Raw genomic sequence first — 17,578 nt, 5'->3', positions numbered from 1 at the left:
TGCTGTGCTGTAGGCTGCGGCTGAATTAGTATTTACCTACTTCAACAAACAAAAAAACACACTAGGAAAACCTAATTAATTGAATTCCAGAAGTTATGGCAAAGATGTAGTTAAGAAGTGTTGCTATTGTCTAAGCTGCTTCTCTTTGGCCCTGCAGGTCTGACCAAGCTGTCCATGGAAAAATGAAATCAGCACCTCTCACACAAACCCATATGAGCTATAAGTAAAACTGCTCTTAGTAGCCAACAGCGAAGCTCAGGTGGTCAATGAAAGTCGCCCTCAAACACAGCACGGCCCCTTTCTGTCTGTGCTGGCTTTTCAGGACGTTTTGGTTCTGACATTGCTGGGGTAGCCAAACACATCAGGTCACCCAGCAAGTGGGCTATGGGGTTGAGGGAAGCGTTAAGAGTTACTTTGCATCATTAAAAGCCTCTGGTTCTCCAGGGCAGAGCGTCTATCAAGGAACACACCTAAAATGCCAGAGGACAAGTGCGAACCCTATCGCTGATGCTCAAGTTTAGATTTTAACCATATGAAGGAATTGCTGCTTCGAAAACAAACTCACCAGTAGGGTCATAGGTCTGTACAACGAGCTTTCCTTCATTTCCCTCTCCTTTATTTATTTTTTTATTGCTCTCATTTTATTATTTAAAAATGCTGAGAGGTCAGAAAAGAGTCAGATCAAGTCAATCTGTCAGGCTAATATTTAACCATAAATTAAAACCTCGCAGATAAAAAGGGAGTGTAGTACAGGTTTCACAGCTACATCCCCCAGCCCAGCCTGCCAGAAACATCAGTAGCACTAGGGTCTAAGTGCATGCAGCACCTTCCCAATTCATACCCAGCCTTTTTTTTTTTTCTTTCCTCATCAGAGGTGACCAGGATAAAAAAGTCCATAGCAGAATAGTCTGTTTATTATTTGTCGTTGATAAGCTGTAGATAAGCTACACCTTTGCTGCTAAGAGTAGATCTGCTCGGAGCACCAGCTGCAGTATATCAGAATCCTCTATCAGAGAATTGCCCAGCTGGTGCTATGTCGAACTTTATAGCTCCAGAAATTAACAAGTTTGTGGTTTGGGACTATGTTGTTTTTGCTCTACTATTTTTAGTATGTGCTAGCATTGGAGTCTTTTTTGCAATTAAAGGGAGAAAAAAGAAAACCTCCAAGGAATTTTTGGTGGGCGGTAAGCAGATGTCCTATGGACCAATAGCTTTCTCTCTCACATCCAGTTTCATGTCAGCAGTGACAGTGCTGGGGACACCCTCTGAAGTTTATCGCTACGGGGCAGCCTTCGTCCTTTTCTTTCTTTCGTATACCATTGTCATCATTTTTACTGCTGAGCTTTTTCTACCTGTATTTTACCGATCCGGCATTACAAGCACTTATGAGGTAAGTAAATATATGTATATAAATATATATTTTGAATGGCTTTTATTCCACTATAAAAGACAGCATGAGAAATATAGATATTTCTAGAGAACAATCCATGACAGAAGACTTTCTGCAATATTTTACAGAACAAATGTACTAATACGAGAATTATACTAAAAAATGGGTTGCATTATACAAACTAGTTAGTTACTACATAACTTGAAGGCAGAAATTAAATTTTGAAACTCTTTTGTATATTTGGGAACCCCTACAGCCCCTTTAATAACCTGCTGTAGATTTTGCTGCTCATGTTTATGGGAAGTTTTGGCTGAGCAAGGATTGAATGAGCAAAGCCATGTTAGTTCAGAAGGAGCTTCTTCGTAACGTGAAGGCTGCCCTTGTTCTCTGTGCCCAAACCTTTCTGAGAAACTTCTGTCCTGTCAAACAGTTCTGCCAGGGTATTTGGGAGTATTTCAGTGACGGGCAGTAAAAAATAAAACTAACCATCTATTTCCACTACTAGATCTGACTGCATTTTCTAGCTGGTTTTGATGCAAGATCTGAGAATTACTTTTCCTTATCTGAACCACGGGAGGTGTCATGGCAATCACACCCCCTTGAAGCATACTGGAAAGATGGCTAGCGAACTCCTGAATTAATTTTGGAAACAAGTCAAGTTACATAAATAAGCTATTAATTTGTACAGCAAAGTGTGAGGCTTATTATGCAAGAGACAAAAGAGATTATCATGAACAAAATTAGTGAGAAACAGGCCGCTTTTAAAATATTATGCCTAGAGACGTGTAAAGGCTTGTACCCAGTGTCTGATGATGAATGCACAGGGTCAGGGCCTAGGAAGAGACCCAGCCCACACAGGGCTGCCACATCTTTAGCAACGCAGACTTGATCTTTTAGTCAACTCTATGTAGAGATGTTAGGTGGTGATTCTGGTTTCAAATCTGGGCTTTTGGAGCTAGAGCTCGCGTTTAAGTCGCACGATAATAAGGAACACCTCACTACATCCCACGGGAGCCTGGAAGAACCCGACTTGTAGGTCATAGGCAGATTGGGTTTTAGATTAAGACAAAGCAAATGACAAAGCCAGCTTAGTTTGGGGGCAGCAAAGGCCTCTACATTGCTGCTCCTCCATCTGCTCCACCACTCAATTAGAGATGACCTTGAGTTTCCTCTTCCAACAGTCGGAATATACTTCCATTTCAAGTTTTAAGTTTCTTTTTCTTTGTAGCTTCTGGGCTTTTTCAGGTATTTCCAGTACAAACAGATACTGAATACTGCAGCCCAGCATATAATTTCAACTACATTTTGTGAAGGAATAGATTTCTGAAATGTAATTATCTCTATGTGTGATAGCAATTATGCTCTCCTGTTCATTACTCACAGCAGTAGAGTCAGTTGCCAGTAGTTTTACTTGCACAGCAAGCTGTTACTTAGGGAGAACAGAAGGTTAATAGCTGTGTCACAGATGCTACATGTGCAATTTACTGAAATTCCTCTTTCCTAGTATTTGGAGTTAAGATTTAACAAGATCGTCCGTCTCGCTGCAACACTGATCTACATCCTGCAGACGGTAAGAAGATATTGCCTCTTGGTTTGTGATAATTTCACTCAACATATTTATTTTGAAGTACTCATGTCAGACTGCACTTTTTTTTTTTTTTTTAATGAGATACTTTAATGAGCTTTCCTTTTTTTTGTAGTTGGACTGTGAATGTTAAAAAGAAAGGATAGTTGCTTTCCTACTTTCTTCTTCCTGCTTATGATTAAAAATGTCATTCTTTTTGTCTTTAACACTCGGATGTTCTCCTAAACTGGCATATCTTCTCAAATTCCTGGTCCCGCTGTTTCCTTGAAATCCCTCTCTGTCCAAGAGAGTGACTTATGTCTTTCTTGAGAAACTAGATGAGCCATATTAGGTGCACATAGTGCAACTGTTACCCATTTACAACACTGGGATGAGGCTATCCCAGTGCAAGGCTGCTGCATGTGGTACCTCCTGGGGGATGCCCAGATGGCTCCAGCCCTGTGATGGTCCCAGTGGCAACCCTTCGAGGAGGCAGCTGGGGTTTCCTCCCAGCCTCTGCCCAGGACAAGGGAGAGGCAGATGAGTTGGCAATGCCTGCCCAGCTGCTCCAAGGCAGCAGGAGGGGTAGGGTCAGCCAAGCCCCGGTCCCAAAATGCTTGATCCCATCAACAGGTCTCAGGGTCAAAGCCCAACAGACCACAGGGCAGAAATCACTGCTTAGCGTGTACAGACTTCCACATTTATAGACTGCTCTACGTTACCATACAGCACTGACTAGACAGCCAGTCCACACTTCTGCATGTACAGATAAAATAAATCATAACTTTCCTGGCTGTTGGGCAGAGAGGCTGAGCGGAGACTAGCTTTACTTACCCCAAAAAACACTTGCGGAGCGACCCAAAACACCACTGTAAACATCAAACAGCTTTTTTTTGCCCTTGGATATAAATGTTCACCAGGTTTCTCAAAATATTAATAATGTATTCAATGAAAACCTTTGGGACACCGGGTGACATTTCTTTTTACTTCCAATCCATTTTTATTAATTCTAGGACCTTTATCATTAGATACAAATGCTCATTTGCTTTCAGATGGTTTCACTCTCAGTCTGTCAGAACATATACATGAAGGGCATCACGTTCGCTACTTTGCAAGCAGCTGAACAAGCAAAGTTTTATTTCCCAAATCCAATACAAGCTACTCGCCCATCACTGTGTTTTACTCAGTCCTCCTCCCTGTATTTGATGAGAACATTTTGGACATCTACTCATCTTAGCAATGAATGAAGTAAGAAATATCAAGATGGATAATAGTCCTTCCATGAGAAAGGAGTTAAAACAAGCATTTTTATCTTGTAAAGATAGAAACAGAAAATAATACAAAATGATCTAAAAAAGCCTCCAGATCTGGTATTCTGCTCTAAGCCCCTTTCTAAATAGAAGCATTATCACTGATAACTCACATACACTTGTGTTTCATGAACTTTTTCTCCTTCAGATCCTTTACACAGGAATAGTGGTTTATGCTCCATCACTGGCTCTCAACCAAGGTGAGTTTCCATGCCTACATGGCTACCTCAAATAACCACACCACAAGCAGAGTAACTAAAGTGAGGGAAGTGGATAAGAATCATCTAACAAAAAAGCTGTCAAAACTTCTGTAGCAAGGTTTTTGCCTGCACCTAGAAGCTCTCAGTTTCTAACTCACGAGGCCCCTCTCACACCAGTAAAGTAGCCTGTGCCCAACATTTGCTGTTCTGTTCTGCTCTGCACTTAGTAACAACGCAAAGAAGTTAGCGATGAGCAATTTCTCAACATCCTGACAAAGTTCACAGTACAAGCTGACGATCCAAGACCGTATTCTGTACTTTGATTCCTCCATTCCCTGTCTCCCTGTGCTGCTATTACTGTTAGTACCTAAGGCACAAAGCTGAGATTCTTCTGTCTCAAGGTGTTTGCAATTGCACAGCTGCGTGTAGAGATGTGGGAGAGTAAGGCATCTTACCAGTCATTAAAGCAGCTGGGAGCAGTTTCATTTAGGGATGATACTGAGTTAATGCCCCTATGGATGCTGAGGGAATTTTTTCTGGCAGGGATGTAATCTTTCAGGCAAGATGAAAGTTGAGCTCCTGGAGGTAATGGTTATGTTGAAAGATCCTACTGCATTTTTGACACGATGCCAAAATTTGAACTCTCATTCTGATTCCCATGGGCCTAAGCCCTTTCCTTGTAGCTGGATGCTGAGCTACTTCACATACTTCTTTCATTCATCTTGAAAACCAGGCATACAGCATCCATCACCATAGAAAGGATTAGTGAATTTACTATTACAGAGCATAGGGAACCACCCGAGCCTAACTCCTGGCATACCTGATTTAATTAAGATTGATTTGGAAGAGATTAGGAGGTTCTTTGCATTGTTCATCATCCAAGTTGCATTTGATTTGTCTGATACCACCTTTCACATGCTGTCACATTTCCTCCCTCTGGAGCTCAGCTGTATGTTACGCGACAGATGTGAGTCGCCAAAGTTTGTGTTCATAATTAGGTCATACTAATCTTCTTTCTAACAGAACCTTTATAAGTAGATGTGGTCTCACAAACTGTGCCTGATGGGAGATATTTCATTATAACCCAACTGAAGTTTCTACATTTTATATAGAAACTTTGTGAAGTGAAATGTACTTGCAAAATACTATGCATTAAAACAATTCATCAGCAGTATGGTTTAGCACTAAGCTATTCCTAATCACAGGGAATAGATTATATTTTTTTTTGCTTTTATTCTAATGCATTACTTTTGCACACTTGAAAGCTAACTTGCAAGAAAACAACAATGCAAAGCAGCGTCTAGTAGGGTTAAGAAACCTGAACAATCCAGCAAAGCTCCTAACAAACACAGAGATGAAAAATTATTTAAGTTAAGTTCATCCTTCCAGGGCTAAAGGAACACAGCTTTTCTGTTACCATCCAGATAGCCTACCCCCATTTTGCTAACCAGTTGTTTTTCTTTGATTTCGCAGTCACTGGATTTGATCTCTGGGGCTCCGTTGTTGCAACAGGAATTGTCTGCACTTTCTATTGCACTCTGGTATGTAACATGCACAACCAAACAGCTTAAATACAGATTTTTAATTGAACCATCCTTAATTCAACATGATAGCCTATAACAGAGGTAAGGTTTCTAAACATGGTCTGTGTGTTTCAAGTACTAGAACATGAGAGAAATTTCTTTCAGACTGTGGTATAAATAAGTCTATTTGGAGGGGAAAAAAATCTCTCAAATACTCTGCTATATGTCTCAAGGTTTAAGTCAGAGTGCAGTTAAGGAAGTGATAACCTTCCCTTACCATACTATATCTTTTGAGGTGTTTCACTTTATCTTTTACAAGTTACAGACTGAAAAACACCGTAATGAAAAACGCCTCTGGCGTCACCCCAGATCAAGTGTAGAGTGATAAACCTAGGAAGGATGGCCAACAGGTCATGGAGAGAGCTTTGCTTCTGAGAGGAAGCCCTGTGAGAGTTTGGGTAACAAAAACAAGATAAACACTGCAGTGGAAGTGGCAGAGCACTTAGGCTCAGGATACATGCAATTTCTAGTTGTCATGACATTACTACCACTGATGAAGTTTGTCAGTATTTCAACCCATGCTGGAAATACTACTTATGCTGCTTTAGCACAGATTTGATAAAATATGAAAGTATCTACAGAAGAAAGCTGAGCTGCAAACATTCTGGGGGGTATTCTGTGTCATTAGTCTAATCACGGTCCACTGGGCTTTAAGAAGTATAAAGATTGCTATGGGAAGTACAACCATCAGCCAAGTTGTACTCCCTAAGCTTGTTCCACACCATGATATATTCTTCAAATACATATTAAGAAGGCAGAAAAAAAACATTTAACTGGAGGTCAGATATTCTCATACGATTCTGGACTTCTGGATTCTGGACAAGCCGTTTAGGCTCCATCTCATCATTTGATCTGCAGAAATACAACCTTTGTGGGAGGATATAAAGGAAGTTTAAGAAAAGGTCTGATTTGCTAGATAGACAGTAGTCCATGAGCTCCTCAAATAAGGTGTACTTTGACTTGCCACTATATTTGAGAGACAAGAAAGAAGATGAGAACATACAGTTTCTGTTTGTTTCAGGGAGGATTAAAAGCCGTTGTCTGGACTGATGCATTTCAAATGGTGGTTATGGTGGCTGGCTTCGTGACGGTCTTGATTCGAGGAACTATTCTGAGTGGTGGATCGACCAAGGTCTGGGAAGATGCCTATGAAGGATCACGACTAAGCATATTTGAGTAAGAAACAATGGTTCAAACCTTTTATTTTTGTACCCTTGGCGTATAGAAACCCTATTCTGACCAAAACACAAATACTCTACCATGCTATAGTTACATACTAACAGGCAACTATCTCAGAAAAGCCTCGTCCTTATTTCTTCAGTTCTTGGGAATGTAGTTGACTTCCAAGGAGAGAGAAATTCCTCTTTTCATTACCTACTCTGAAGAAATGAAAGTCCTACTGAACTCAAAGGAAGCTCCAGCATTTTTCTTTGTGTAGTTACAAACCTACCCAATAATTCCTTCCAGTCATACACATCTGCCATTTTCTGTTCATAGAAAAGGCACTTTATCTGACGTACACTCACCACAGCAGTTAGAAATGGGGAACCAATGCACTCGGATAGCAAACTTCCCTTCATTTTGCTGTTTGGGGCATTGACTGAAAAGTTCATTGATCAAGGCAAGTCACTGACAGAAAATAGCAGCAAGGTCAAATGTTATCTGCAACACGTATTAACAGAATTGCAAAGAAGACAGATGTAAGACAGAAAGATGTTCTTGTAATGGTTAGAATTGCTGAGTAATGAAATTTCATTGTTAAAAAAAAAAGATAACACTGCAGCTGAAGCAATATCTTTTAAAGAAAATGATACTTCAGGATGATGTAACTAAAAGCTTGGAGGATTTTTAAGAGTTTAGTGTATGGCTTTATTGCTTGCTGATAATGGGGTCCCAGGCAGGATGGTTTGCCGGTTGTTTGGTGTAACATGAAGATCTGAAATTTCAACATAAACCTTCTAGATGTTATTTATTTCTTAGTCCTACCTAATCATCTACCTCTTGCTGAATGAAACTCTGTTGCAGTAAGTGAACTGCTTCTCTTTTTCTTTTGTAGCTTTGATGTAGATCCCTTAAGACGACATACCTTTTGGACAATTGTTGTTGGCGGAGCATTTACATGGCTGGGGCTCTATGGAGTTAATCAGTCCACAATACAGAGATGCATTTCTTGCAAATCCGAGAAGCATGCTAAGATGTAAGTTGCCTATCCTTAATCTATCCTAGCAATCAAGCATACTGACAGACATGGAATTATACCAACAGTTTGTCTAAATAAATATTGGAACAATGTTGGGTGGTAGTTAGCCAACTTTGGCCTATCAGTCTTTTCCCTCTGGTCCTAAACTACATAAAATACATTAAGAAAGTAAAGTAGGTAAGCTAAATTTGCAGTTCATTTATCTGGTGTCAAGCTGCCAAATTCATCTTCAGCTGCAGAGTTTGGATACGACACCCAAAGAAGCACTGACTGTACCTTTTTTGGAAAAGCGTTCTTTCAGGAATCCTATCCATATTGTATTTTATTGATATTGGTTAATCAGTTAATGGAGTACGATAGAACAAGGCATCGTCTAAATAAAATGGGATCATGAATGATTAAAAGTATAAAAGATACATTTAAAAACAACAACAACAACAAACACAACACAAAACAAACAAACAAAAACAAACAAACAAACAAACAACAACAAAACAAAAACAAAAAAACAGCATTACTGGAGAATAGTGAAACTTACTGGATAATAGTGAAAGTCCCAGAAGCATAGCTCTGAACTGGAATTGGCCCTAGCCAGGGACCTTGTGAAAGGTGATGACCAAACACAATGAAGGCTGTATAATACCTGGCAGCTTCCTGGAACTACAGAAGTACTGAATCACAGTCACACAACCTCCCTAGCAGATGCTACCATTCATGTCCATTTCCCTGACTAAAAAAGAAAAGCACGTTGCTTCACACAATAGCATCACAACCACAATGGAATCCATGCAAAATAATATTCTGTACATCTTAAAGGGAGAAGAGCAACAACTCCAAACAGACAAAAATCCTCTCATACAAGTGAGAGGAGGGACAGCCCCAGGGTCTGGTGCAGCCTGTGCTGCATAGAACAGTTACTGGCTTTGCATGAATCTCTTCCAATGGTACATCACGACCTAGAACATGTATTTTTGCTGTATAGCATGAACAGGCTGTGTTTTTCACTTTTTTTTTTTTTGTAGTACAGCTAACTTTGATCAAGGTGTCTCAAAAAATTATGGATAATTAACATATAACATATTTTTCCTCTATTTATCATTTGTTAAATAGAATTTCTCTTCTGTTCTAGAGCACTTTACCTGAATTTATTGGGACTTTGGATAGTCCTGGTGTGTGCAGTATTTTGTGGTTTAGTGATGTATTCTCACTACAAGAATTGTGACCCTTGGACTGCTGGTTTCATTTCAGCTCCTGATCAGGTATAGATACTTATTATAATTATTATTTCTAAAATTATTATTATTATTATTATAAGATTATTATTATTTGGAGCTGCTTTGGGCACAGATATTGCATGAGTAAAGACCATTTAGATTTTGTGGGATGCTTTGTGTCACTCTGCAGGCACTGAGGTGATTGCTGAATCAGGGCTAGTATCCATATATTCTAACACTCCTGCAGTACTAATCCAATGGAGTGTTTTTGCTACACAATTGAGGCTTTTCTCAAAATCTGACATGACTTGTTAGCTGGAACAAAACCAGAATTAAGCAGCATGATCAGAAGCAGCTACTTCTCTTCTGTTACCCAGGAAAATCTTAACTGATTTCTGATGTTGGTCTTCTGTCCCAGCTCATGCCATATTTTGTTATGGACATCTTTTCCTCGATGCCAGGAGTCCCAGGACTATTTGTTGCCTGTGCATTCAGTGGAACGCTGAGGTATGAAGTTACATTTTAGCTACACACCACTGATTCCTTGAGGACACAGAACGGGGCCAAAACAAGAAACACTATGTAATACACAGCTGTTTTTCTTAGTACATTCCAGAAAGAAGCCGTAGTACTTTGCCAAGTTGTATTATATTATACCAAAGTTTGGCTCCATATCTCCAATACCTCTTTTATCTCCAATAAAAGAATAGAATAAAATGACGAATACAAAGAAAAGTGTATGGTAAAGCTGAGGAAATGCTTGTTCTCTTCATAAAAGAGCTCAGCTTACTGAAATAACTGAAAACCTGACAGCCATAATATCATAGTTAGGAGCTTTTCCTCAGGGCTATCTGTGCATGAAGTAGACTAGGAAGAGTACATTTTATACTATTAATGCTGAGAAAGAGGCGGCATTTCTCTATAAATACAACTTCATTTCAGCTTTGCATTTACTTAACATCCTTGATCTCTCCTACAGCACAGTGGCGGCAAGCATCAACGCTTTAGCAACTGTTACCTTTGAAGACTTGGTCAAGCAGTGTTTGCCAAACCTCTCTGAGAAGAAGAGCACATGGATCAGCAAAGGCTTATGTAGGTAGCCCAAGTGGAATCCATCTGTTTAAAGGCAATGGTCTCTGTCCCTCCCAATTGCTATTATTACAGGAAAGAATAGTGCAGGATTTTATATACTCTGGCAAGAAGCTTTATTGCCTTAAGGCTTTCTACTTGGTCTATAGCAAAAGAAAGGCTTATATAGAGAGTAATCAGCCCATCTATGATCTCTTCTACCCCCTGGAGATGCTTCTTCCTCCTTCTCACATCTCTGTTAACCACAGAACAAGCCAGAGATGATGCTTTTAACTTAATTTTAGTTACTTATCTGAGGAACTTAAGTTGAATAGCAAGAAGTTATACTTCTTGTAACTGTGCATCACAATATGGTCTACTAACATCTGAACAACCACATCACTGAGCTGTGATGTCTCTGTCATGTGAATTCAGGAAGTTTGCCAGTGAACACATGCAGCACCTACAGAATTGTGCTCCTTTCCTTGCAGTAAAATTAAGGACTGCATTGCTAGAACAGCTTTTGAACTATAAAGCTAAAGATACTTCAGCTAGTCTATAGTTCAAGGGCTAAAAATGAAGAAAGGTAGGAACAAAGAAGCCCATTGCTAACTTGCAGAAGCTTGCACATTATATCACATAGGACAATGAAACTGTACTCCAAAGCAAAGAAAACCTAGCACTTATGCAATTAGCGAGGGGCAGTGCCTGTACTGACCACTTCAGAAATCCATTTCTGCTTCCAACCCCACCTTGTCCTTTAAGCCTTCATCAGTCTAATGCTTCATGAAAATTTAGCATGTTCTGTACTATATCACATGGTACAGAAACAAATATAGGCTAGCATCAACAATGAAAAAGCACAATCTTTCTGTTTTTTTTTTTTTTTTTTTTTTTTTTTTTTTATGTACTTAAGATACTAGAGAAGATTCTGGAAACTCCTTTACAACACAGAAAGAATATCAGTGTAATTACCACATTGGCCTATAGTAGTATTACTGAATATTATTACTTCATAGTAAGAAGCACAATAAGACTTTTCTGTTCAAATTTAGAGAATCATAGGTTTTCAATTTTTTTCAGAAGACAATGTACATGTGAAAATGAAAAGAAAAACTGTCAAAACCAAGTCCAAAATGGTTTGAATTTCTAAGATAAGTTTTAGAAGCATTGCAGCAATGTCATAATGTCATAACCCTTTTATAAGTATTGTATTAGCATCATAACCCACTATTGGAATTTGATAACATCACAGAAGAGCAAAACCAAGACTCTGTCTCCATAACCACTCCAACATTTTGTTCCAGATTTACCACTTACTTCTTGGCTTCTACAGTTAGTACAGTTAGAACCATTTTTACATCCAGTAACAAAGGTTTGCTAGCACATAAGAAATTCTGTTGCTGAGTCTTGACTCGAGACTTCTACAACAGAGTTGTCTACCACAAGGTTAAAACAGGTGTAAAGTGGAAAAAAAAAAAAAAAAAAGGCTGTTTTGTTTATCATTGCTCAATTCAATCATTAGATCATTAAAAATATTATTTAAAGGCAATAGCAACTGAAACATTTTTACAGGAGACATAACTTCTAACGCAATTCCACTGCTAAATTCTACTTCATAAGAACAAACAAACAAACCCCACCAGGCAACAAAATCAACATAACTTCACAGTGCTGAGTGCTTAATGGTCTGCTTTACATATCAAAACCCATACTGCAAATTCCTCCATGCTGCCTGGTCACTTATGACACTACATCAATTACAAATGGACTGCACTATGAACCAGCACTGACAATCATTCTGCTTGATCTTTTCCAGGTATATTATATGGCGCCTTGTGCACTTCAATGGCTGCAGCAGCATCACTGATGGGAGGAATCGTGCAGGTATCTAGTGCTTTAGAAATGCAACAAACTGAACATTAACAAACTGAAATGTAATGAACTGAACCAGTAATGCTGACATCCCTGGGGCCTGCTAGCTTACCTGAACAATGTCTGTGGACACTTAATTCCCCATCTGCTAAGTGAAATAATTAAGAAAAAAAAGAATTATAAAAAATCTCTTGCTACTTACTCATTTCCAAGAAGTTGATATTGATTGCAGTTCTTTCATGGTGTGTCAAAGTTACTGTTTGTCCTTTCTCCCTCACTGAAACTTGCAGATGGCAATCAGAATTGCTTAAGCTCCCCCAGCTGTTCCTTAGGCTTATGTCTCTTCTCTACGTCCACAGGCTGCACTCTCCATTCACGGGATGTGTGGGGGTCCCATGCTGGGATTATTTACCCTGGGAATTATCTTTCCTTGTGTTAACTGGAAGGTAAGAAAAAAAATCCTTATTAACTAAAAGAACACAAAAAGTACCTCAGTGTATTTTGGTTAAGACCCCACCATGAAAATTATTTTGTGGATTTAGACTTGGATTTAGAGTGCAAGCTGGCCATCAGACTTAGAGCCTGAGAACTGTTTAGAAACCCCTTCTCACTGTCTGCATGTATCCAGTTTGAATTTAACTCTACCTAACTGTGGAATAATTAGATCAACATTTGACTTTTTTTTTTTTTTAAATTAAATATTTTAATTTCTTCTCTTTTACATAAAAAATCAACATAACACATGCCCCCCATACCCTCAAACCGATATCCACCTTGGGAAGTGCAGAATGACTTCAGTCACTCTGCCTTCACTAACTCGGGTTTTAATTCAGGTACAGCATAGCATGAGCTCTTTTCACACAGCCCCATGGGTGGTCCCACCACATTTACCTGGCAGTAAGACTCTACTCTGTCACTGTAGTTTTGATCACCACCGTTTCGCTGCAGCTCTCCTACCTAGAGGAAAGCAGATCACCGTGTTTGACACCTCAGCCAAGAGAGCGCCTAGATGATATATGCTGACAGGGAAACCACAAACATTTGCTGAGATGTGCTTCCCATGCACTCCCTATCTCTGACTGTTCCTTTCTCTCCCTACCAAGGGCGCTATCGTTGGCCTCCTAACCGGGATCACCTTGGCCTTCTGGGCTGGCATCGGCTCCTTCATTTATCCCGCGCCGGCCACCAAGACCCTTCCCCTGGAGCTGTCGACTCTCAACTGCACGCTGGCGAACACTACGAGCCTGCTGACCACGGTGGCCCCCACAGCAGCCGCCAGCAGGTATTTTCCCATCACCATGGGCTCAGCCCAGCACAAGCACGCCCCATGGCAGCAGCCATTACAAGCGGCTTTTCTCTCTCCGTCATGTCTCCTTAGGCCGCTGCTGGCAGACACTTGGTACTCGCTGTCCTACCTCTACTTCAGTGCCATCGGCTGCCTGGGCTGCGCCATCGTAGGGCTGCTAATCAGCTTTCTAACAGGTTGGTGTTTTACAAAAACAAAGCCCTGTTATAAAAGAACCCAGCTCTGAGGCTGAAGAGTGGCAGGGGAGCCCTGTGAGCAGCTCGCGAAGCCCAGCCTGAGGGGAGCGTGGCTGCTGAGGGCCCACCTCATGCTGAGGCACCCGGAGCTCACACCCAGCTTTCTACAGCCATACCTTCAACTTCCCTATCTCCTCCTTTCAGGCCCTACCAGAGGAGAAGACATCCCCCCAGTGCTAATTAAGCCCATCTGCAACCTGTTCTGCTTTTGGTCCGATAGGCTCAAGACGCTGCTGTGGTGCGGTGTGCGGCACGACAGCCAGGATGTGAGTACTCGCGCGGAGCTGTGGCAGCCGCCCGCTACGGTCACGGCAGGGGTGACTGCGTGACTGGAAGCGAGACGGGCCAAACCCAGGCTCAGCTCCAGCCAGCAATAGGTTACTTATTTCCCCATGGGTGGACAGGGCTGACCTCCCCATCAGGCGGCCGAGCAGGGACAAAGCCGCACTTTACACCCTAGCGAGGGGTTCACCCAGCTGCTGCCTCCTCCCACCGAGTACATGAAGAGAAATTTTAGCACTTACATGTCCATGGAGCTCTCCCGCTGCCATCCGAGCCTCCAAAGCCAGCAGAACTTTCCATTCTCCTGGCCAGCTCATCACGCAGAGAGGCAACTGCAGGCACCTGGGGGAGATATTGGCTCCTCCCCAGGTGTCGTTAGGGAGGAGCACCCTGTTTTCTTGTGCTATCGCAACATTTTGCACAAAAACAACATTGCTCCTTCTTGGCAAAATCTGCTAGGCTCAGAAATACAAGTCATGTACAGAGACATCTACGAGTATCTCAAAATCTTGAAAGTAATCTTTAGCCTGCAAGACTCACAGTATTTGGCAATAAAGTCCCTCCCCACTCAGCTTGCATCAAGTTTGACGCTACATTTGATGGTCTAATTTGGAGAACAGCTGTGGCTCTAGATTTACTTCAGCTGTTTGACTTGGCTTTTAGGTGTTCAACTGAGACTTTCTACAGAGAAATAAATCCCCATGTTAACAAAAGCAGGAAAAAAAAGTCACACGTGCATTTATCCCCTTGTATTTGCTTAAAATATAGAATAACAACATTAATTAATTTGTTGCAGTGTGAAACCACTCAGGCAAGTATAGGCCAATTAGACCACTAAAATGCAGATAAATATGGTAATGAAAAACTAAATTTCAGTGATTGGTAACACACCAAAAACATATTTCAAGACTTGTACATCAACAGAGGAGTTCTGAGAAGTTGTTTCTGTGGCTTTTATTTGTTGCTTTTATTAGAGACTTTCCATGGGGAAATGAGAAAAATCAGTGACTGTTGGGGGGGGATAGGGTGTGAGTGTGGGGAGACGGGACACTAAACAGCACACATTTGTTGGTCTGACAGTCATTTTAAGTAGCGAAACACTTGGATCTGCAGGAAAATACATTTCACCATGTAACATGATACCCGCTAAGCAACACAAAAAAAAAAAAAAAACAAAAAAAGAGCAGTTCATGCACTCTTCAAACTACTAAGGTATTTTTGTTCTTTTTTTCAGGTGGACTGTGAAAAAAATCTACCTACAGTTACTACAAATAAAACTGGAACAGAAGATATCACCTTCAAGAATAGTGTCAATGAAGAAAAAAGAAGCCAATTACCTGGTTATAATCCTGAGGAAAAATCCTATACTAATATGAACAGAGAATCTCGTCTCTAGAAGTGGAGGAACAAGGGACATTTAATCAAACTTTATTTCTCCAGCTTCAGAAATGAAGAGCTCTTTATATTGCATTTACCAGCTTTTAGATGACCAGGAGAGAACAATTGCTCTCTATAGCAATAAAGGCCAGATTTTTATGAATTTCATGACAGAACTGGGAAATCATAAAACAATAGGGTTTTGGAAGCACTGCTATTTCAGAAGAAATGTTTCATGAATCTTTTCATGGAAACTCCTACTAGGAAGTAGCTGCGATACGTCTATACCACATTCTCTGTTCAGTAACTAGTCATTGAAGGGAAACGTGCAAAGGTGAACTTGTGATAAAACAAGCAAGCCTTCAGATAAGCTTCTAGGGTCTCTCACTAAGGTGAGACTGTGAACTGCCCTCTGATGGAGGGCATGCTCTCTCCGCAGCTGATGGAGAGAGCTCAGGGGAAAGGATGGAGGTTAAGCTGAGCTAGAATGTGCCTATTCTTAGGTATTACAAAAAGCCTCCTCACAGGAACGTTGTATAGACCAGACTGGTCTTTTGTTGACTGAGTTAATCGTGCTTGCTTCCTCTGTGGAACAAATATGTCTTTATAATGTCTTATTCAAAGCTATAGAAGAGGGTAACAGATTTTACTTCAAATCCAGGATTGTTCTTTATCCATATTAGTCTTGGAAAGACATCCTTTCAGCTTGAAAAGATTATCTTCAGGCTTTTTGTTTGGTTGAATGTTTGTGTATTTTTTTTTTTTAAGCTGCAAAATCCATTTACTAACTGTATGCAATAAAGAAAATAAACCCACATTTTATGTTTCCTCATTAAGAATCCATGAATCCATGTTGAATTTTGATTAAAAAGGCACACGATTAGGTGAAATAATTTCTGCAGTAGAATGTCTTGCAAAAATGTACCTAGTCCACTAGGTTGTGAATCAAACTCAACAGACTACCTCTTACCTGGATAAACTTATGGATGATTTTTTTTTTTTAAATTCACCATTAAATGAAAAAGATGTAAAATATCAAAGTCAACTCAGCCACTTACAGACTCAGCTGATACTTAGCTCACGTTTCTCTGAAGAAGCCAGTTCTTGTTTTTGTTCAATCAGGGACCATCTTTATGATGAAGATATGGTCTTACCTGGTCCTCCAAACTACATCCCATCTGTATTCATGCCCTACCTCTGGGAACAGTCCCAGGATACTCAATTACAAGACAAAAATAACAGTTTCTAAGTGACACTGTCTTGCTTGTGGGAGACACTTGGTCAACAAACCGAGAGTTAAGTCAATATTTGCGTTACTCCCTTTCACACCACTTTTATAATCTCATAAAAGCTTACAGCTGAATCTGGCTGGCAGCCTGTTGTCTCACGTGGCATGCTTTCTGTTCCTGCTTGATACAGTTAGCAAGACAGATCAAAACTTAGTGAACACTACTGCTGTATCTTTTATATCTCACGGCCAAAAAAAAAGTGAGAACCGCATTCTCTCAGAATGCCTTTGCAGAAATATGCTGAAGAATCTATCTTTAATGCTGTATTTCTGTACTAGGTTTGTTTCAACTAAAGCTGCACATTGAGCCCAAATGTGTTTTGTATTTGTAAAGGAGTAAGACATTCTAGAGGTTTTTGCTAAGGTCAGCACGTAGCCTGATATTTAATGGCTAAAATTGTTAATCAGTAGTTCAATACTCAGTCTTCTACTAAGATTTAAGGCTAAATTGGAATTCAGAAAAAATTACCATTCTGATTAAATATTCACTGTTGATTAAAGCTGTCTTATCTTCTCTCATGCTTTATGTCCTGAGCCATTGATCTTTCCAGAGTAGAGCTAGCCTGTGCAGCTGAATGGGAAAGAAAAAGAGATTAAGAAACTAGAAACATGTCAATTCAAACAGCAGCTTAAATTTAAGAAATTATTAGTCATTAGTGAAAGCAGTAGACCATAAGTGACTGAA

At 40.2% G+C, this 17,578-nt stretch overlaps 1 protein-coding gene and 1 long non-coding RNA gene across 3 annotated transcripts in view; one reads left to right on the top strand and one right to left on the bottom strand.

Moving 5' to 3' along the window:
- Nucleotides 1-14,609, bottom strand: part of LOC137857870 (uncharacterized) — a 102,604-nt gene extending 87,995 nt beyond the window's left edge. For both annotated transcript variants that reach the window (XR_011097316.1, XR_011097317.1), the window contains exons 1-2: nt 14,471-14,609; nt 12,607-12,843 (exon numbers count right to left, since the gene is read on the bottom strand). This is a non-coding gene — a long non-coding RNA (uncharacterized lncRNA). The remainder of the gene's footprint in view (nt 1-12,606; nt 12,844-14,470) is intronic.
- On the top strand, nt 759-16,422 carry SLC5A12 (solute carrier family 5 member 12). Its single transcript, XM_068684995.1, has 15 exons — nt 759-1,390; nt 2,895-2,960; nt 4,413-4,464; nt 5,938-6,005; nt 7,069-7,223; nt 8,104-8,244; nt 9,377-9,506; nt 9,880-9,968; nt 10,441-10,553; nt 12,349-12,416; nt 12,764-12,850; nt 13,508-13,686; nt 13,783-13,886; nt 14,091-14,212; nt 15,463-16,422. The coding sequence occupies exons 1-15, from the start codon at nt 1,034-1,036 to the stop codon at nt 15,622-15,624; spliced, it is 1,893 nt and encodes a 630-aa protein (XP_068541096.1). The 5' UTR covers nt 759-1,033; the 3' UTR covers nt 15,625-16,422.
- Nucleotides 16,423-17,578: the final 1,156 nt, after the last annotated feature.

The sequence above is a fragment of the Anas acuta genome, chromosome 5 (genome assembly GCF_963932015.1).
Source record: "Anas acuta chromosome 5, bAnaAcu1.1, whole genome shotgun sequence".
Taxonomy (NCBI): domain Eukaryota; kingdom Metazoa; phylum Chordata; class Aves; order Anseriformes; family Anatidae; genus Anas; species Anas acuta.
The sequence above is the reverse complement of the archived record's forward strand: the minus strand, read 5'-3'. Positions and strand labels throughout refer to the sequence as shown.